This window comes from Ammodytes marinus (genome assembly GCF_949987685.1).
Source record: "Ammodytes marinus genome assembly, chromosome: 14".
Classification (NCBI taxonomy): domain Eukaryota; kingdom Metazoa; phylum Chordata; class Actinopteri; order Uranoscopiformes; family Ammodytidae; genus Ammodytes; species Ammodytes marinus.
Genome location: NC_137218.1, coordinates 26,040,269 through 26,061,624, shown reverse-complemented (window position 1 = coordinate 26,061,624; position 21,356 = coordinate 26,040,269). Strand labels below are relative to the sequence as shown.

The following is a 21,356-nucleotide window of genomic DNA, read 5'->3' as shown; positions in this document are numbered from 1 at the left end:
AAATGTTGAAAGACTAAACGATAAGATAGAGACAATATTAGACTTGTTTTAATGGTGTTCATTGTTATGTGTGTGATTTTTATTATGTGTGTGATTTTTATGTATTGTGTAAATTTTGTGATTGTTTGATGTGTGATTTGCTGCTGCTTGCCCTCTTCTCCTGCCCAACAGGGACCACAATGGAAATAAGCCTTCGGCTTGTTTGTGTTATCCCTGGCTATTTATGTATTTTAATGCATGACAGAGTGCTGTGTTGAATTTTGTTGAATGTGTTCACCACTTATGGCTGCTGATTTGTAAAAAGAAAAGGCTATTACAGTCACTTTACTATTTAATATGTGCATTGTCACTTTACTGTATATCTGAATAAAATATATTTTTTGACTATAGTATGTGTGCTACCAAAATTATTTTTGTGCTACTGAATTTTTTGGCTTGCTAGCACCAGTGCTACCACTTTTAAATGTAAGCGTACAGCCCTGTATAGAGGGCAGGGCCCTAGGTTCTTTAACCCAACTTGTTTACTATAATATTAATTTGGATTCCCCATATTAATTTACATATGCAATCCGCACCCTTATTTATTCTTAAAATATGCACAATATCACCAATTCATCGTATGATTAAGCAGACAAAACAAAAAGGTATGTAATTAAATATTTACTTATTCTTTTAAAAGTGTGTATTCACGCGCCGGCGCGCGTATATCTTTATTAATATCTTCCTGAAGATATGGCTGATAAATAAAATGAAAACATCATCTCAAACTAGAGGCTCTCCTGTTTCCAGGGAATGTTCTTGTTATACTGTCAGTCCCTTAGAGGCGTAGAAAACACTGTGAGAAGCAAGACCCAGAAGCTCCCCAGCTACCACTTAGCTTGTAAATAGTGCATAGAGTATATAGTGTGAAAGTAGTTTGTTATTATGGTCTTTATATTTACTTAATGGTTTGTTTGAAAAAAAATGGTGATGCTTCCTCTTTTATTAGTGTACATCCCATGAATCATCATATGTGGTTCAAAGTCTTCATTCAGTCTAATTTCCTAATATTTTTTTAAAGTAGAGACAACATTTCTACCAAAAAGGATCTGGACCAAATTTCATATTAGTCATGTTTTGTGTACTCCCCTACTGTGTTTTGGAAAATGTCCACTGCATTTTTGAAGCTAAGGCATATGAGAAGCAATTTCAAGAGCCAAAACAACTCAACAGGATGACTAAGGGTGTATTCACACATGGAAAGTCCGTTAGTTCACTTGCTTTGGTCCAGACCAAATAGAATTTGGATTTTTTTGTTTGGTGTGGTCCACTTTCATATTGCCCCTTTTGCAAGTGAACCAGCATTACGAAGCAAAACCACACGTGATCTAAGGTCATTCATTCATTGGACAGACATTCTGGGGTGGAGAGAAGCAGGAAGAACGAAGTAAAAACTGCGAATTTATCATTGATATAATATGGAGTTAAAAATAATAAAAATGCCTACATCTAGCCTATAAATAAAGAAGAAAAAAATCTAATTATTGTTGTTTCATATGTTTATAATATGTAGCCCTATGACAATGCCACGTTATGTGGCTTCTAGCCTACGATGTGAAACATAATCTTTACTGTATTTTTGCTGCTGGACGCGCGACTCGCGTGAAGAATAGGCTCAAACTGAAACACAGCTGATTAAGCTGTGTATCAGCTGGGTGTCAGTTCGGCGCAGTTCAGCACCAAACTGACACGGGGACAGTATTGACGGTCCCGTTGGGAAGAACAATAAAAACACACACTTCATGCAAAGCGCAGCGTGAACCTGTTGGCACTGTAGGCTACGGGAGACGCTCCTCTCCATCTGATCGCTGATCCGCACGCATCATTATCAAATGTAATATTTTCGCTCGGGGCTCCCGGTCAAACCACAACTAATCTTCCTAACAATGGCGACAACAACACTTTCCCATAATGTGAAGCTGATGGCGATTTATTAAAAAAGAAAAGAAAGAAAAGGCGCAGTGCTTCCTGCAATTGGGTCGGATCGAGTCCGGCCAAATTCACACCACAAACGAACTGCAGCAGAGTGCGTTTTGAAGCGCATCGAGACCACCTCTTCAGCTGGGTCTCGGAGCGTTTGTTTGGTCCGCCCCCGAGTGCGATTGCTGTATTCACACCTGTCTGAAAGATGCGCACCGAAGGTGGAAGTGCACCTGAGTTCGTTTCAACCGAACTAAACACAGCATGTGTGAATACACCCTAAAGGTTCTTCTTTCACACAAATTTCCAGGTTTTTCAAAAATCGAAATACATTTTTCAGCATTTAAGCCAATTATTTATATACACAATGGTCTAGGACATAAGTAGACCTCAGAAAACAAAGGCCTAATGTGTTCTGAACATTTCCATATAAAACACTTTGCTATAATTTATCATCTTGCACATTTGAAATAGGTATTTATAGAAGTATGTAAAATCTGAGAAAATACCCCTAGACCTCAGAGGCGCTTCTCTGGAACCGATGGGCGGTTCCATGTGACTTACCAAGAACTCAAATACTAAAGGAGCAAATCAGTAAGTGCGCCCATGTATTAAAAGTCCATACTTACAGGGGGCACTCGTGGCACGGTGTAAGTTCTGATCTGATTCTGATATCTGGATTTTGGATATTGGCCACTACCGATACTGTCCGGTATTATAATTATTCTACATTTCTTTGTTGGTGGTGATGTTATGTGGAAGGTTAGGAAGGCTTAAGCAACACAGCAATTCTATTGTTAAAGAAACAACAAATATACACAAATGCATTAAGGTTTATCTGAACTGCTTTGAATGCAGAAGAACATCAGAACTCAACTTTTGAATTAGCTAAATTCTAATATTTATTTGTGCTATATCACATACTAGATATGGTCTGAAAATTCAAATTTCTTTCAAAGTTTAAATCATTTAGATTTTAATATTTTTTTTATCGGAGTTGTCAGTCCGATATCCGATACGTAAAATGCTGCCATATCGGACCCGATATCGATATTTGATCGGATCTGCTCCATCCCTATCAGAGGAGCATAGTAGGAATACTGGTACATGCAGTGTTTAAGCCACAGTCAATAAGTGACTGCCACACCTGTGAGCTTCATGACTCATCTCATACCAGCTTACAACATAACACTATCAGTGATAAGATGCTCAAAACAGATCGCGAGTCACACCTTTGTATTCCATAGGCAATTGATACTACAGCCTACCTGTCATATTGACATTGTGTCAAGTTGGCTGCTCTGGGCAGGTACCAAAACTCAAGGTGTTGGAAACATGAAGTGAATAACAGTGCAGTTTCAAAAGTTAAGGATAAGACAACATAAAATTCTTCTGTAGACACATTGTCTGAGACATTTTTTTTTATTTGACAATACGTAGGACATCATAAAAGACTGGCACATGACCATGGTTTAACAAAAAAAATGTTGGCCGAGTTTGCTCTTCTGACACACAACAAATATTATCACTAAGAGCTGCAGTTAACGGTCGCTTGAACGACCTGTAACGTGAATGTTGGCCACATGAAATGAGTGTAAGGCCAAACAACCAGACATAGACTTTGAATGAGAAGCCGTTATTGTTTGTCCTGTGTGATGCTTCCATTGCTTATGGTCCGGGGAAAGGGCTCACTGTGCAACACAAGGGACCATTTGAATAGTTGGTTTGTCATAAACATCAAGGCAACTTGGATTACACTGCATGGATAATAAGGCACCCTCTCTTTGACAATGACATACAATGAGGATTCCACACGGACATCTGAACAATGTTAATACTTATCTTTCATACATTGTGCTTATGAACGCTTGGATCACAATATGTTGTGTCCAAGCATGCGGTATGTGAGTTTTACAGCATGAAGGCATAATGAAATATGAATGTGGTATGTGTTAGGAGATGATCCCACACTCAGCGGTTTAGGAGGCCAAACAAATACAAATACGTCGACACAGCAAGTATGTTGTGCACCTTACAATTTACCACAACTCCTTCAAGATCCGGGTTCTATCGTTACCTTTATATAGGCACCATTTCACAGTAGCAGTGTAAATGAAAAGCCCTTCATTTCACACCACAGATCCAGAACATGAGAACAGAGGCAAACATCCTCACTAGACGTTTTTCAGTGCACATGCTTGGCAATGTCTGAAATAAGATGGAAATGTTTGCCACCTAGTGGGCATATCATACACTGATTCACAATGATATTCCTCTAGTCTACGAGGTGAAGTATATGTGCCATTTGACTATTCAACTTCATGCCTTTGCATAAATGAATGCAAAAAGGACAATTAAAAAATGATATGTGATACATTATAGTAGTATTGTGGGATATGGTTAAGTCTAGAGCACCCGTTGATAAAGGGAAGTCTGACATTGACTTACATCAAATATTTGTCTAAAGAAGGGATGGCACGCAACCAACGTTCACCTCTATAGCGTGACACCAGGTGTTACGGGAGGTTTGGTGTGACCAAGCAGTAGACAACAAGCATACTAAGAACTGGCTGTAGCAACCCCATTCCCTGCAGCTTATAACAATGTAACCATTGTTCCTTTCATTGTCTTGGCCCTTAGACTGGATGTTAACATTTACAAACAGGAAAGGGACACTTTCCTCATGAACATCTTGTCTGTGTTAGTTGGCTTCATTAGCTGAGTTTTTAACTATTAGCATTTTGAGTCAAACTAGCCCCAGAGAACATGCACAAGGATCCTGTCACATATAATGGCTTGATAGACAGGCAAGGTGAGCTTATGCATTCCCAATGCTGGTTCGGCATTTTTGCATTATTTGTGTCTGATCAGACCCACCAGTTGCTGGTCAAATCCTGAAAAAGGACTTTCTTAAGAAAATATATCCTAAAGGGAGGCTCATTGTGACTGGGATACAACCCGACACTCACTTCCCCCCTGTAGGCATGAGGGGTGGGTGTGGAATACTAGTCCTTCACAGAATGTATGTGCAGTATCACTTTCAGAAATGTGAGAGCATTTCTGTCCACAGAAACCTCCAAATGGAGAAAGTGGTTTACCTTGCTCTGTGTACCTCGGACAAATTGACGATAAACCAAATCAAAATTCACTGGAATGATGTTATTTATCAAAACACTGAGAAGTCCAATTCTATCTTGATTATAACAATGTTAACGATTGGCTGTTTAAAATCCCAGACCAGCTTCTGCTACGTAAAAATATAAAATAAATTAAGAATTCCAGTCTTGGCATATTTTGATTGGAAATGTTAAGGTTAATGTTAAGTAAATGAAGGAGGATCAACACAGTCTCATTAATGCCTTGTTTCCACTGAGCAGTGCGGCTTTATAGCTGGTAGATACTGTGTAGTAAGCACATCCAAACTATTCAGGCCACCTTAACAATGGATATGACAACTGTGTTGTAAGTAAAGCTCCCTCAGCTACACGTAGAACTTCACATTAGCAAAAGTCATACATTTACTGTAGTTCAGCCATCAATGTAAATATCGGCTTGGGAGATTCAAATATCTGCAGAATCAGACATACACCAATAAATATGCTGTCAATTTTGAATAAACAACACTGATTGGTTTACCTTTTCCCAAACCCTAAATGAGATGTCATATTAGTTTTGAAAATGAACAAACATATACAATTATTACACTTCAATTAAATTACAGAAAAAGCTATTCTAATAAATTATGATTCAACAAGAACATCTTTCATTTCTTAAAACTGGTCTCAGTGTTTTATACTGTACTTGGCTAATCCCAAAAGTGCAGTACCCTGGGATGGTGCCTTGGGGTACACCTGCCCCCTAAGCTGTGGGCTGAGTCCCCCTAGCAGTGGGATATGGCAGGTCCCTGTGCCCATGGTGTCTGGACGTGGCAGTCTCCATCCAGAACTTCTTCCCCATCTCTTCATTTCAGCTGGTCTTCTGCGGTTCAATGTGCAACGTGGGCCAAACTCCACAGAGAAACTGAACAAAGTTAAGGAAAGGACAAGACAAATGAATGAATACAATTAAATCAAAGCAACAATATACAGTAGACAAACGCTTAGGGCTAAACATACCTTTACTTTTGGACTGTACTTGAGGTAGGTCAACCTGATCTGAAGGCTATAAAAGAAGATAAACATTAGATCTGAATGCACAATAATACTCGCTGCAGTTTACTCCTGTCACCTACTTACCTGAGGAGTATATGAAGGTAGGATCCCAGGCCTGTGAAGATGTGCCACCAGGCATGGAACTGTGTGACTACTCCAACACCAGGGGGCAGTCTTTGTCTACTGGCTCTGAGAGAGCACAAGGGGGAAAAAAAAATCTTTAACTAAACCAACATGACTTCTCCCTACTGTACCAAAATCTCCAGAAATAAATGCTGGTGAGTCCTCTAAAACACATTTTTATAAAGGTTTTCAAATCAAAACCTAAAACATGCATCTTTGAGTCTAGACCATTTATTTGACATAAATAAAGTTGAAGTAATATGTCTTATTCCAAAGTATATTGCCGGACACATTACCAGACACTGAAATTATATTATAATTTATATTTTTATTTATTTTTATGATTATATTAGTTAGCCTGACTTGAAAATGCCTTAAATTGGGGGCGCCCTTAGCTCAGTTGGTAGGGCGTACCCCCCCCCGGGCCGGGCCCAGCAGCAGACCCGGGTTTGATTCCCGCCCGCGGTCGTTCTTTGCGTGTCACTCCCCTCTCTGGCCCATTTCACCTCTGTCTCTCTGCACTATCAATAAAGGATAAAAATGCCCAAAAAATATCTGAAAAAAAAAAAATGCCTTAAATTAATGCCTCTGACTTTTTCCACACCACTACTGTTCAGAATTCCCTCATTTATTTTGAGCAAGTGAATACATAAAAAAACAAGACCCTTCGTACCACTTACTTTCCCACCGCCACTCACCTCAAAGAGTCACAAGCCAGATTGTCAATGTTCCACAATAGAAAGCCTAGCAGAAAGACTCCTAAGGACGTGTAACACAGCGGTCTGATCCATGGATACACCCTAACATGGAAACAAAACAACAAAGAAAAAATACAATCAAGTAGTTAAACACATTGAATATTAATGTAAACTATTCATATGATATGTTCATGTTTCTCATATGAATGGTCCTCTTAGAAAAAACGTACCATGTAACGATGAAGATGGCTCGCACCACCAGGCAAGCTACTAGAGCACCATACATGACCTAGAAGAAGAAGGGAAACACTATTAAACAGTTTTTTACTTGTTGAATTCATCACAACCTAAACTGGACATTGAGTATACAGCTACATAGCTTTCTTACATAGCGTATAAGTGTAGCCTCTCTAATTGTGGAAAATCTGTCTCTCAAGTTTCCTTCAATACATCATTGTGTTTCTCTAAGTGGAATGAGCACTTATCATTAAAAGCATATCTCTCTATCAGAGATACAGAATTGTAGTCTTTTTAAACAATACATACATTCATTTTCCTAGTAATTTTTCTTTTATAATTACGAACAATTATAATTAACAGTTTTCCTCTGCTGTTTGACTAAATGATCATTCAGCAGTGGTGTTTTGTACCACGCCAGCTGTTGTTCCTGGGTGAGCGTACCTATGACGTAAGGAATTAAGAAAAACTTTATAAAAATAGCATTGCACTGATGCTCTTCTTTGCTGTTACATGTAATTCATGATCATCGGAGGAAAAATTAGACTGTTTCAGAAATATTAAAAAAGTTCCTTGTAGTAGCACCTTTAAATATATACTATCAACATTTAAACCAAACTCTATGGAGTGGTTCACTTTGCACAAACTGGGCCAATATTATCAACCTCGCTTTTGAGTTTGATTACTAAACAAAGTCAGCTCCAAAGAAACATGGCAGCATTGTCACATTGTCCTTAAAGGAGCACACACACACACACACACACACACACACACACACACACACACACACACACACACACACACAGTGCTGTGTTTTCCTTTAAAGGTTGTCAGGGAGAGTCAGGTTACGAGATTCTTCTTCTTAGCAACAAATAGCTCTAATCTGGTTCCATTGTGTTTTCATTAAATGCTAGACCATAATAACACTTAACGGATTATCAACAAACGGTGTTGCAATTTGCGATTGACCTTCTCTATGAAATGCTGCTTTATGTCAAATAAAATAGTATAAATTACTTAAAACGTTGCACAGTGTCCCTTTAACAACCACCTTGGAAATGAGTTATGTGCTGTGCTGGCCAGCCCAATGTGTACACAAGGTACAAATGACTTGAGGGCACACTGAGCCCAAATAGCAAACAATGAGCCATCTGACCCAGTGGGCGTGATGTGGCCTTACCTGGTGAAAGACTGGCTCCTTCCACTGCAAGTAGACCTACAAAAAACAAAGAAACAGAATCCTGTTATGCTGTGCTTTATTAACAATACAGTTCAAAGTTAATGATGATCCCAGTTCTAATAAAAAGTGTTTACTCACCACAGTGACAGAGACACTGAAGATTAATAATAAAGCAAGAGGAAATAAGCTGATCCCCTTATTTTCTTTGAAGCACTCATATCTGAAAGAATAAAGACAAGTGTTTATTTGACGTGTTCAGCTCAAATGACCATAAGAAGAGAGAGTATATAGCCTGAGTTTCAGTGTGTAACCCAGGCTCTCCTGACATGGTGAGACTAGCCGGATCTTGTTAGCTTAGCTTTACGTTCCTTTCTCTCCCGCAGATTAATCTGGACTTTCTCCAATCTTTCTAATCAGGGCCCACGTACACACCTAACATTTGTCAGTTCGGCAGAAGGCAGCCACTGATTGGTTCATGTAGTCGTTGACGGCTGATCTTAGGAGGCTATATAGAAGACTACGGTACCTGAACCAATCAGTGGCTGCCTTCATAACCGGACAAATGTGTTATGTCTGATTCTTAAACCGTGGATGCTCCCCATGGAGCTAGGAGTAAGTCCAGACTGAACATTGGGATAGAAATTAATGTAAAGCTTGTGACATCAGGCTGGTCTCACCAGGCTAAGGTTCTTTGAGTGGAGAGACTATCACTCCACCGTACCCCCACTGGCCAGCTGCCGTGGATACTGTTTAAGACACATCACCTGTGGCAACTGATAGCCAGCACATAGGCATGTAAAACATTTTGTTATTCATTGATTAATAAAAAAGCCACTTACATACAGTAGACAAAGACGCATGTACTGTAAATCATTGGCAACTCATCCAGTAACTGCAAATGAAAATACGGAGAAAATACAGATTAATACTTGACTGTAGAATGACATTGTTTCAGCATTACCGTACATTGCATTAGGCAGCTGAACATTTACCTCATATTACCATTGAAGTTTTTAATGTAACGTTATATAACTATGCTCACCTGCATCTCATATTGCAGCGTCATGTGGAAGCACCAGGAGCCCACACCAACAGCTGTGTGACACACAGACAGGTCAGGACATTCTCACAGGTACACAGGTATGATTAATGATGGCGTCGGCAGAAAATACTGCACAACTCTAAAATGCTGCTGTCAATAACTGTGCCTTGTCAACGAGAGCTGTCTTTGCTTCAGTATTAACCCTAGTGTAGAGCCAGGTTTATAAACAGACTCACCGGCCAGTCCCAGGAAAGAGCAGACGTAGCGAAACTCCAGGCCGTCCCGATACGTCTTGATGGCCCCAAAAATAGGAGGAAGAATCATGATCAGGTTGCTGATAGTGTTCCCTGTAAGGGCACAACAAACAGAGACACATTAGAGCTGGACCACATAACGTGTGTGAGGGTAGGCTTAACACTGGCGTAATAATGCCAGGCTAGTAAGTGCCGATGTGTCACGTCAGGTCAAACACCACAGAACATCACATTGAGCAACAAAAAAACTGTGGATTCCACGTAGTAATATTTTAAATGTGTGTTGCCTGGTAAACAACTAAGCTGAACACCTTCTTTAGACCGCAAGCATCAGTCTAACCATGGCGTTTCTTACTCACACGTCTCATACAACAGAAACACTCTCATTTCAAATCAATGCAGCTGTCTGTATCGGCAGAGGCCTGTTCACGCCTTAGCTGCTTCTCAAACCCCTGTTCCACCTGTAAGCATGAATATAGGCTAAACGTATTGTATTTTCAAACATCTACTACACCCTGGAGGGCGTTGTTTAAAAGCTTAGTTCTCAGTGAAAGAAACTTGTTTTTCACCGTTTTTGAGTAGACGGAAGGCCAGGTAAATATAAATAAAATGCACTTTTTGATTTCCATATAGTATGAGGAATAGTCACACGGGTACAGCCCTAATTTGAACTCTTCTGAACGCCACTGTGATTTTGTATTGTATTATCTTATATTACAGACACCTGATCCGTGCACTATGAGTGCATGCACACACTTACTGCGGCTTTGTTTGCTGCCACATTACATGGATTTTCTATCATGTAACTGAAAGAGAATGTGCAGCAGTGAAATACTTGAACTGCTGTGCACTTATCACTTTAAAACGCTGGTAACATAGAAGTATATAGGTTTGAAACTGCAGGTACAGATAATGGACAAATAGTCAAAGGAATACTTCACCCATATGCAACCGGCATTCTATCATTATAAAATTATAGTATTATAATATAATGAATGAGGTTTTTCTTCCCTCAGTCTTCCCTTGGCCCAGCTGTCCTGTTAATCCTAACCCCTCCATTTTTACTAGTGTGATGTCACACAAGTAAAATGTAGGGTTAGCCAGTGAGACCATAAGACTCTCTTTCTGCCTTTTCTCAGGCTAGGATGAACCGATTTCAAAAATGTTTGCACATTTATACTACATAGGATCTCAGAGTTCAATACACCTTCATATTTCCACCGGTGAAGTAGATCTTTAATGATTTCTTTTTCTTTTTCTTTTTCTTTAGAAACCCTTCCTATTGTTTTAGTGATTCAACACAAAAGTAACCAGCAACTAAAACCAGCTGAGAAAACCTTGGGTGTGGACTTGAAAATGGCTATCTTGAAGTTGGCTTCAAGCTTAATGTTGAAGTCTGGCCTGTGGTTGAACTGGTGTCAATCATACGTACAAGTCCCTCCCCTGCCCACCACTGCTGTGTACACTAGGTACTGTACATCATCAGACCCACAGAGAAGCTAATAAAACAGAGATCAACACTGATCCTACAGCTGCTCTTTCTGGGTGTGGTGATGTACAAAGCCAGGGGTGGAAAACTGTCAGGCTTACCAGGATATCAGCTAGTTTGAAAACTAATACCGCTTACTGGTATTTCACATCACAATCCCTTTATCTGCACGTGTGTGATTACAGACAAGGTCTTTTCTTATTGGAGTGCATGGAGTGACCATTTCAAAATGTCTGGACTTTGGTTACTGATAATAGTGCACACACACTAAGAACACTACAGCATGTTGGTGTTTGGTGTTTAACATATTTAAAGTGACAACTGGAAACACTTGAACATGATGAGAAGCCTGCCCCGTCACGGTAGAAAGAGAGAGAGAGAAAGATAATGCACAAAAGCATTCATCAAAAGAGGATATCTCTAAAGCCACATTCCAGCCATTGTAATGTGTATCAGCATTTAAATGCCTAACTCTTCTTCTGCTGTGGCTAAAAGGCCCACTATCTGTAGCTAGGGGCTGGCATGTGTAAACTCATTGGTGCAAACAAAGGCTTCAACTGTCACTGTCAACAGCTGCATTCACACAGGAGCCAATGTTCAGAAGAATTTAAATTAAGTCAATACAGTATACCTGCAACATGTGCATCTACTGACTGTTGACTCAGGGTAGGAGTTTTCAAGTGTCACTACACTCTGACCCACTGAGCTTGAATTTACTTTGGACCGACTGTTGCATTGCATCATTTAGTACCTTGAACACCATGGACAACAGTAGCAGGGAACTATGCTCCACACTAGAAAATAAACTAGAATAGAAAATATGATCTCTAGGCTGAATGACAAGTTATTGGCGGTCATAAATTGACGGTATTTTCCAATGTATTACACATGAATAGCCACAGGCCTATTTACCATAGTTTAGGCTACTTCAAAGATGTACAATTATTGCACAATAAAAATTTAATTATTTTATTTTACATTCTTATTATTTTCAGTGGGAATGTTTGTCCGGTGTAGTTTGGTCTGATGCTTCTGAACATTAGACCTTTGTACATGAAGTCTGGCTGACAAGGCACTTTTTAGAACAGTTTGACAGACTAAGGTTTAAATCTAAGATAAAGGTTCCTGAGGAACCAGTTTTTATCCTAAGACAGGCGCCCTCATACAGTGACGAGGAAATGTTTTATCAAGTTTCAAGTGGAGCGTATGAATGGCGTACAGCGGGGTTCAAGAACAGTTCCCGGGGCTGCGCTGAAATACAATAGCTACAGTGTGGAATAACGTTAAATCGACATAGGCCTAATGTTGATGTTGTCTCTGATTGACACGGTTAGCTAACACTAGCGGAATAATAACCTAGTAAAGCTACGTTACGTATGCAAATGAGCTCCACATTGAACAGGTTGACTGTAGTTCCGCGACACCTTATATCTTCCCTAACTGCAGCTCCAGTTGGTTTCAAGCCCTGGCTTTACTACTAGCTGTAGTTTGGTCTGGCTGTGTGAGACTAACATGTAGCTTACTCCAAGTGACCTAAAAAGAAAATGAGCCAAGCGAACACGACACGACAAGACAAACCCAAGTAGGCTATTACCGCCGCTGGTCCTACTTCATGTTTACGTTATTGAGGGGCGACCATATGACCGTCCTCCGCTAAGTCCCCTTCTCCTATGAACACCATTTTAACATTGTTTTTCTTTTTACTGTAAACGGTGACGTTGTACTTCACTTACAAAATTCCGCGATGTAAAAGGAGGCGACATAATTCTCTTCACACCAGTCCAGCGTTGAGGTCGGCGGCCCCCAGTATCCCTGCCTGTCTATCGAGGGAGCCATGATGGAAGAGGCTGTGGGCAGTGCACTAACGGATTTGTAGTCTCATCACAGCCAGCGCGAGCACTGCTCCCGCCCTCATCCTTATCACTGTGTAGGCTACATACACAACAGACAGTGTGTTTACACTAGACAACACCAAACTCTGACTGCTTTGTCTATCCAGGTCCACACCTCTCTGTTACAGCCTATGCACAATGGAGGTGGTTTCCAGTAGTGGAGACTCCCTGAGCCTGCAGCTAGGTTTGTAGCCTACTCCTTTTTTTTTTTTTAGTTAGCATACACATCAAAGGTGAAGTTACCAATTCTGGAAAACACTTGTTGTCATAGCTTAATTAATTCAGTCAAAATCAGTGATATTTAATTGATGTGCCCACCATAGATAGCAACATAATAATAATAATAATAATAATAATAATAATAATAATAATAATAATAATAATAATAATAATAATAATAATAATAATAATAATAATAACAATAACAATAACTTTATGTATATAGCCTGAAATCTTTCAAAGCAAAGTTACAAAGTGCTTTACTAATAATAGCCTAGTTAAAACAAATAGTAAAAACAATAGAGATAAATACAACAAATCAATATTTTATCATATAATATATTCAGTGCACACAGTAGGCTACGACGCAGGCCAACCGGTAGTGTATCATGATGAGATATTCATTGATTTTCACAAAAAGCTATTTTGACAACAAGCATTCTCCCAAATCGCATGCTAGTGGCCTGCAGCGTGATAGGCCTCTGTTATTACTGGGCCTAATTGAAACATACCACAAGTATAGCTTATATGTAGTACTTATATAGTAATAGCTTAGCAGCCCATAGCAACCAATTAATAATAACAGTTCCAGTTCAGTCATGTATTGCATCATCAGCAATCATTTGACAGAAATATGCACTAGTTATAAAACAGGTTATAAAGGAAAAATATATTTAATTTTTTGTTATTTTATAAAATGAAGGAAGTTATGTCTTTTGATAGAATTGTGTGTAAACTCTACCACATAACTGTTTACTACATGACAAACATGTCACTCTTCTGTCATGACTCTAGGTGTCCACTAGGTGGTGTGATACACTTAAATCTCTAAAATAAATCTCTCAGAATACACTGAGACAATACAAACATTTCAAAATACCCACAGGTACTAAAACTAACCACCTATTTAATCTTCTTTTTTGCCATGTAAATCGTATTATTCTATCTTACTGGACTTTTCAACCATTAAACAATAAACCTGTGTTTGTAGACATTGTTGTTGTGAACCTAATTCTGAACCTATAATGTTGATGCTGGCTTCCGGCAAGTCCTCCTTCCATTGGAGCAGCTGCGGAGCCCATCTGGACGTACTTTCCCAAATATTTAGTTGAGGTCTAAATCATTAGGATGGTAAGTTTACCATATAGAGCATAACATTGAAACTATATCGCATTCCTTTGCCCGAGTAGAGCTGTCCAGGAGGTCACACTGTGATCCTCACTGGAATGTTTCTCATGTTATTCAGATGGGAACGCTCACTGACTAGCTGCAGGCCAGACTTCAACACACCGGCCCAAGGCTGAACTGCTATTACAAACAGACTTTCAGACAGACAGTCTGAGACAGACAATGAAATCGAGAGACAAAACTGAGTGAATGAGATGTTTTGGTAGTGCTTTTCAAGTGTATCAATTTACACTCAGTATGCTCATTGGCATATTGTATTTGAATTTCTTTAATTGACTGTGTATGGCACATATTGTCAATAATGTTCTTCGTATTGCACATTTTCAATGTATTTCCTTTTCAATGTTGTTTGGTTTTGCCTTACTTTTTGCACTCTATCTAGAATGTATTTATTGTACAGTTTGTATTACTTCTTATTTGATCCTTATTATTACACCTTGGGTCGGAGAAGAAATTATTTTCAATTCCTCAGTATGTCTGACACATATTGCAGAATGCCAACAAAGGTGACTTGACGTGAAACCCCAGCTACATGATGGGCAACGCCAGCACCAAATATCTGAAATTAAAATCACACTTGTGTTGATGTTTCACACTTTTATTTCAAGAAGCAGACATTTGTAACGGCCTAAAACCATTCATGTTTTGAAATAATCAAACCACATGTGCAAACATATATCAGCCATAATTTGGTTTGTTTTTGCCAGTGTAGACCAGTGCATTCAGGGTAGATCAAAACCAACACAATCTTTGGGACTCAACAAATTAAAGGCTGCCATGGCTGGAAAAAGCCAAAGGATATTTAGTTAAAGAAGTGGCGAGCCCTATTAAAATTTCTCCAAAAATAATATTATTGAACATCTTTTAAAAGGATTGTTAAGACTTAACAACATAATTGATTTTTGTGCTGACACATACTAATGATAACATATCCACAGGTGTTCTCCTGTGCATTGACATTTTAAGGCATTTATCAGGTAAATCATACTTAATGTAAGTCTTCAGTCCATAATGTGATCGCCAATATACAAAAAAAAAAAAAAAAAACACATAGTGATATGAAATATTCTTCAAGACATCGGGTGCACAATGCTTTGCTCCCTAAAACACAAATGTTTAAATACATCCATTCAGCCTTGTTTTGTGGAATGCTGTTGACATGTGACTTTGAGGAATGCTTGTTTCTTTTAACACTTCTCTCAGCATACCGCAGGAGAAAGTATACATACACGTACGTACATAATACATACATATTCAGCCACTTGTTCAGACCCTAAAAGTCAATGAAGTGGTTACAACTCGTCTCTCATCTTTTCACCCTTTGGCCGGACCATCCTGCCAATGAAGAGGATGGAGTTGGTCTTCTGGTCCTTCACCAGGAAGATGAAGGGGTGGTCGGCGTAGAACAGCTCGGGGTTCTTCAGCTTGTCCGAGGCGAAGACGCTCATGTCGATCTCGTTACCGTCGGTGTCCCACTCCATGGCCGAGGCGTGGAACACACTGGACAGGTACAGGTCCTTCTTCCCAGACATCTTGGACAGGTCGGCTTTGGCTTTGTCCGCCGCCTCCGTCAGGCCCAGCTCCACCAGGTGCTTCTACAATGGGAAGATTAATAAAAGAGGGAGGGGTGGGGGGGGGGGTCAGTGATTCTGGAGAATGTTTGTTGTCAAAATCACCTTTGGTCGAAATCAGTGAATATTTCCGCCCGATCCGCTTACCTGTCCGTACTGTCTGTGCACTGAGAAAAAAACTAGGATGTGTTCATACACAGCCTAGGCTCTGTAAACTGGTATATTGACAAAGTAAATGTAAACAGAGGGGGCCCACCGTAGCTAGCAACACGCCCGTTTACAGAACCTAGGCTGTGTATCATCCCCAGATCTTCTTTCAGTGCACAGGTAGTGGATTGTGAGAAGATATTCTCTGATTTCGACTGAAGAGTGATTTTGACAACAAGTGTTCTCCAGAATTGGTGATTCCCCCTTTAAGGTGTATTTCAGTTTCATATAAAATAAATCGCTAAGGCAGAAGGTAACACTCATTTTTCCCTCTCTTGTGTCTTTTACCTGCAGGTTGTGGCTGACTTCCATGCTGACTTTGGGCAGAGACACGGCCACTGCGGTCTGCTGCAGCTTGCCCATCCACGTGTCCAGCTGCTTCTTGTTCAGCATCTTCTCCAGTCTGTCCAGAGGTTCCACACTGTAAGGCAAGATGAACACCACAGTAGACTTCTTATGGGCCAGAGCCATGCTCAGGATGGTCAGCTTGTTGGTTTTGTCGTCAAAGAAGCCACAGAGACCTGGGGAAACAAATCCAGTGTATAAAGAATATCAGCAGTCACTGCCTACAATGCACTCCAAGGAAACGCTTAAACTAACGCGGGTTAAATGTACTGCAATATAAAAACAGTATTTAGTATTGCATGAAATACACATTTTCTTTGTGAACATCCTAACGGGACTGTCTCCACCTACCTGTGCGGTGCATCATCTGTACTGAAACGGTGTAGCCACGGGATACCATGAAGCCACGGTTGTCCACCATCTTATGATGGAACTGCTCGTCCCAGTGAGCTGTGAGAAAAGCAAAAAATTAATTAATTTCTAGAGCATTTAAAGGAATAATAATGAACTGTATATGCAGAGCAGGCTCTCTATGCAAGACTGACGTTTGAAGAACATAGCATTGACGATCATGGCCCCGTCCGTCTTCTCCACATCCTTGGTGACCTCGGGCAGCTTGCCGCCGGTGGACTTGGCGGCCCACTCGTTGATGGAGTTGACGGCGCTCTTCTTGTCCCTGAAGTTGATCTTGGACTGGTCACAGTTGTAGTGCTTCTTGCTGCTCTTGACGAACGCGTCCACGAAGGTGACGGAGCTGGGGCCGTACAGGCGGCTGCTGATGGTCCAGGTGACGTTGCGGGTCTTCGGGTCGCTCACCTCGGCCAGGAGCTCGGCCAGACCAGAGTGAAGCTGCTCGTCTTTAACCTTGGCCGCGTTCAGAATGGTTTTGACCTGAAAAAAAAAAAAAATTATATTAGTAACTGGGGGTTTGCGTGCCCCCCCCCCCCCCCCCCTCCCCCCTGGCTTCAATTGAAATCTACTGACCTATATCTTTCTAATCAGTTATATCACCATATTCAAATGATCTTCTCGCTTAACTATACCTTTGTTATTTTTCTTCCCCTTTATTACTGTTTTCATAGTTGCCATGCATGTGACTTAAACACAAACACACACACACACACACACACACACCCACTGACTCACATTAATATTCCCAATATGTAAATTGCCTTTTGTTTTTGTTGTTGCTTTTTTATATCTCCAACTGCTGCTCCAACATTCCCTATAGTATTGTGTCACCCAAAGTACTGCCCTCTGTCTTGTGTGTTGCCTTTCTTTACACTTGTTATGTCTCTCCTCACTAAATAAACAGTATAAAAATAAAGGAATGGTATTAACCTGCGAGGCGGTGGAGGCCTTGCCCCCGAGAGCCACCAGACCCAGAGAAGAGGCCACCACCACGGGGGAGATGACGATGTTTTCCACCTCCTTGTCCTTGGCCATGTTCTGGTAGAGACTGAAGGCCAGGTTTGCGCTATTGTCGGCCAGGATGGTGGCGTGGTTACTCAGGACTTTGTCTGGTGAAGCCACGGTGGCAGCTGAGGCCGGAGTGGCAGCTGAGGCCGGAGTGGCAGCTGAGACCGGGCTGCCAGCCAGGAGCACCAGGGCTACTAGGTGTGTCACCCACATAGTGTTAATGCTAATCAGAAAAAAACACACAAATACAAACGTCAGTCATAATGTAGGTGACTGAATTAAAGGTGGAGTCAGCCATTCTGGAGAAAGCTTGTTGTCAAAATTGCTTTTTGGTCAAAATCAGTGAATATCTCCTCACGATCTGCTACCTGTACATACTCTGTGTCTGCTCGAAACATTGCAGTGTTAATACACAGCTGAGGCTCTGTAAATGGGACCATAGGCCCCTTTGTTTACCTTGCTTTTGTTTACATACCAGTTTACAGAGCCTAGGATGTGTATTAAAGTCAGATTGTTTTCAGAGATAGTCACTGATTTTGACCAAAAAACATTTTGACAACAAGCATTCTCCAGAATCAAGGACTCTGCCTTTAAGAAGAGAGTCATCATCTTGCCTGAGTGAATTTTTCTTTCCATTTCAGTTTAAAAGTTCTTGTTCGACATACTTTTTCCATAGTCATTCTGTGGCATAGTTTGCGCTTCCTCTGCAGTCTGGAGAATAGTAGCTTGGGGAGTTGGGTTTTAGCCTCATGACATTCAAATGAGTTCTCTCACAGTATTAGACCTCAAGGCAAGACTTACACAGCAGCCACGTAGGCAGCTGCGGGATGTATCCCAGCCAAAACATAAGCCTGCTGCTGTGTGCTGTTGGCAACACAAAAGATTTAAGATTTCCAGAATTCTCTATGGAGGAATGAATATGGTTGATGCAGATTGGTTCCTCAAATAAGTGACCACTAGAGAGAGACACACACACACACACACACACACACACACACACACACACACACACACACACACACACACACACACACACAGCCAACGTTGGCCAGGACCACTATAGCTGAGGTCATATAAACTACGAAAATAAGTTTGTGTTCCGACAGATGAATTGACCAATTATCAGCCTCTAAGATAAAATGCATGAACAGTTGTGGTAGAAGGATTAGAATCTCCCTCCTGCAGCTTCTCAGACATATTTCTACAGGTTCACACAGGCCCACAGAGAACACTGATGATATCTCTGAAAAAACTTTAAGTTTAGTTTTGTGTCTATACATTACTATTCTTAACTGTGTCTTTGGTAGTATTACTTCTCTTAGTGTTTGGTGATTACTCTTTCAGTTCAAAACAGAACAAATAAGGGTGAATTCAACTCTAAAATGAGACCTGAGAGATCTAAATCTAGCATTTGAAAAGTAACACTGCATTTGACATTTTGAAAGCATACAGTGATCAAATGACCCCAATGACTAACTTTGGTAAATATGGTTTGTATGTATTTCCATTCATGAACAAATTCTAAGCTGTTATATACTTTTTTCGAGCGCTCAAATCACTCCCCCTGAGTCTGTTTCCTTGGAATAGTTCATCTAACCGGACATTTGACTTTGTCTGAATGAATGAATGAAGAACAATGCTCCTTTTCCCTGTTGTCTTAGATTAGCGTGGTGGATGACGTTGTGTGTAACCACAGTGTAATATGAGGTCAAAGATTTCCCATGCCACAGATGCATTCAGGTCAAGGGATGCAGCCAACTCCCTGAATGTTTCTCTAACTCTTTGCTAAACAAAAAGTATTTGAACATGTTCTCCTGTTTTGCTACCCCTTTAAAACTTAACTTTGAATCAACCACACACTGCTTAAGTCTACAACAGAATTGGTAGCCCCGCAGGCAGATCATACATCTGACTTTTGTGGCCTCTCTTCCACATGCCTGGGCATTTCCTACCAGTTGAACACTTCACTGGATAATCTCCCTTCCCCCCCTCCTAACTCCATCAACTTGTATCTTCTTACCTTTTTAGGCTCTATCAAGTGATTTGGCCGGTTTTCCTCAAAGTGCTTGCAAAGTGCTGACTTCCCAGTGCCGGCCTTCTCTGTATCAAGCTATGGTATTTTTAATGGTTAGATTCAGAGCAGTGTGAGGCAGTTGCAGGAGTTTTCATTCCCCGGTTGTCAGACCATAAAAATCTCTGCTCTGGAATCTTTTTTTTTTCTCTCAGGCTGGTCCCGCCTAGTATCCAGGGGCAGTGGGAGAGCAATCCTCCCCTTCCTCCCAGGTCCTAAAGCCAGGGATATTGTAGCCCAGTTTGAACACTCAAAAACCTGCCACAAGTACCACCAGTGACCTATAACAAAGTTAGTATCAGCTTAAGTTAGTGTATGTTTCTCTTTTGGATAGGCATGGTTAGAATTTACATGAGAAATAGCCAAACAATGTTTTTATCTTGATGTAGAAACCTTTATACATGCTTTTAAATTCTCCTTTTTACGCTGGCTTTTTTTCCATTTAGGGCATGTCGCAAATGATAGAGCTGTTTTATTTAATGATCTTACTATTGTGTCAGTGCTTCCACTGCCTGTCCTCCTCCCTCCCCCACACTGTTATTGGACCTTTGCTGAACAGACCATAGACACTATAGTGGGGTGGCCTAAGGAGGTCCTGAGCCTAAAACAAGTGTAATAATAGCAAGTTATTGTTGTAGCTTCACCTGTTTGTTAAGGCCATGACATTTTTCCAATTCCAACCAAATCCAAAAATGCGAGATTTCCTGTCAGGTGCCATGAGCGGAATGAACTACCTGAGCAGGACATACATCTATTAAACAGCAACAGAGAAGCAAAACATTCATTGAGGCTAAACGTCTTTTTTAATTATTTCTTACTATAATCAAATAACAAGAAGGTTTCCCACATTTCCCGTATCAAAGGGGCACTCCAGTGATTTAGTGTTGTATGTCTATTAAGTTGGGAGTCTAGATATGATATATATGAAAAAATGAATTGACAAAACCAAAGCAGCAGTGGCCCTACTGTGAGTCAAGCTTTAAAAAACACAAATCCCATAATGCAACTCAAAATGCTACTTTCATTAGACCTCCACTGCCTGTTGATCCCCTTGTCTTTTCAAAGTCCACGCCCATAGGCTGAATGCATTTTTTCTCAAATATTTGAAGTCTCAGGCTTAACTTGAGCAAATCACCTTAAACAGCACTAGTGATGTCAGACTGTACAAAGTTACCCAAGAACCACAAAAGACATCATCATCATAAGTAAATTTAGCCTAATGTTGTAAATTTGGGGGAGTGCCCCTTTAAAAAAAAGAGAAAGCAGGTCACATACTGTATGTTAGCTGAGTGCAGAGCTTTTCCACCAGTG

At 40.4% G+C, this 21,356-nt stretch overlaps 2 protein-coding genes across 2 annotated transcripts; both read right to left on the bottom strand.

Annotated features, from left to right (window-relative positions):
• Positions 1-5,414: 5,414 nt before the first annotated feature.
• acer3 (alkaline ceramidase 3) lies at positions 5,415-12,969 on the bottom strand (the record flags this gene model as incomplete). The annotated part of the gene is made up of 11 exons (XM_080040382.1): positions 5,415-5,979; positions 6,075-6,120; positions 6,195-6,299; positions 6,932-7,033; positions 7,162-7,220; positions 8,349-8,384; positions 8,487-8,568; positions 9,188-9,240; positions 9,391-9,443; positions 9,627-9,737; positions 12,867-12,969. The coding sequence occupies 11 exons, from the start codon at positions 12,967-12,969 to the stop codon at positions 5,926-5,928; spliced, it is 804 nt and encodes a 267-aa protein (XP_079896508.1). The 3' UTR covers positions 5,415-5,925.
• Positions 12,970-15,021: 2,052 nt separating this feature from the next.
• Positions 15,022-20,172, bottom strand: serpinh1a (serpin peptidase inhibitor, clade H (heat shock protein 47), member 1a). The gene is made up of 6 exons (XM_080040621.1): positions 19,995-20,172; positions 17,897-18,197; positions 17,101-17,446; positions 16,907-17,005; positions 16,499-16,731; positions 15,022-16,027 (listed from the first exon to the last, which is right to left on the bottom strand). Exons 2-6 carry the CDS (start codon positions 18,185-18,187, stop codon positions 15,725-15,727), a joined length of 1,272 nt encoding a protein of 423 aa, XP_079896747.1. The 5' UTR covers positions 18,188-18,197; positions 19,995-20,172; the 3' UTR covers positions 15,022-15,724.
• Positions 20,173-21,356: the final 1,184 nt, after the last annotated feature.

Coding starts and splice junctions, on each gene's coding strand:
- serpinh1a (XM_080040621.1), bottom strand. CDS start 18,187: ATGTGGGTGACACACCTAGTAGCCCTGGTGCTCCTGGCTGGCAGCCCG. Junction 17,447..17,896: donor AGGCCTCCACCGCCTCGCAG/GTTAATACCATT, acceptor TTTTTTTTTCAG/GTCAAAACCATTCTGAACGC. Junction 16,028..16,498: donor AAGTCAGCCACAACCTGCAG/GTAAAAGACACA, acceptor TTCCCATTGTAG/AAGCACCTGGTGGAGCTGGG.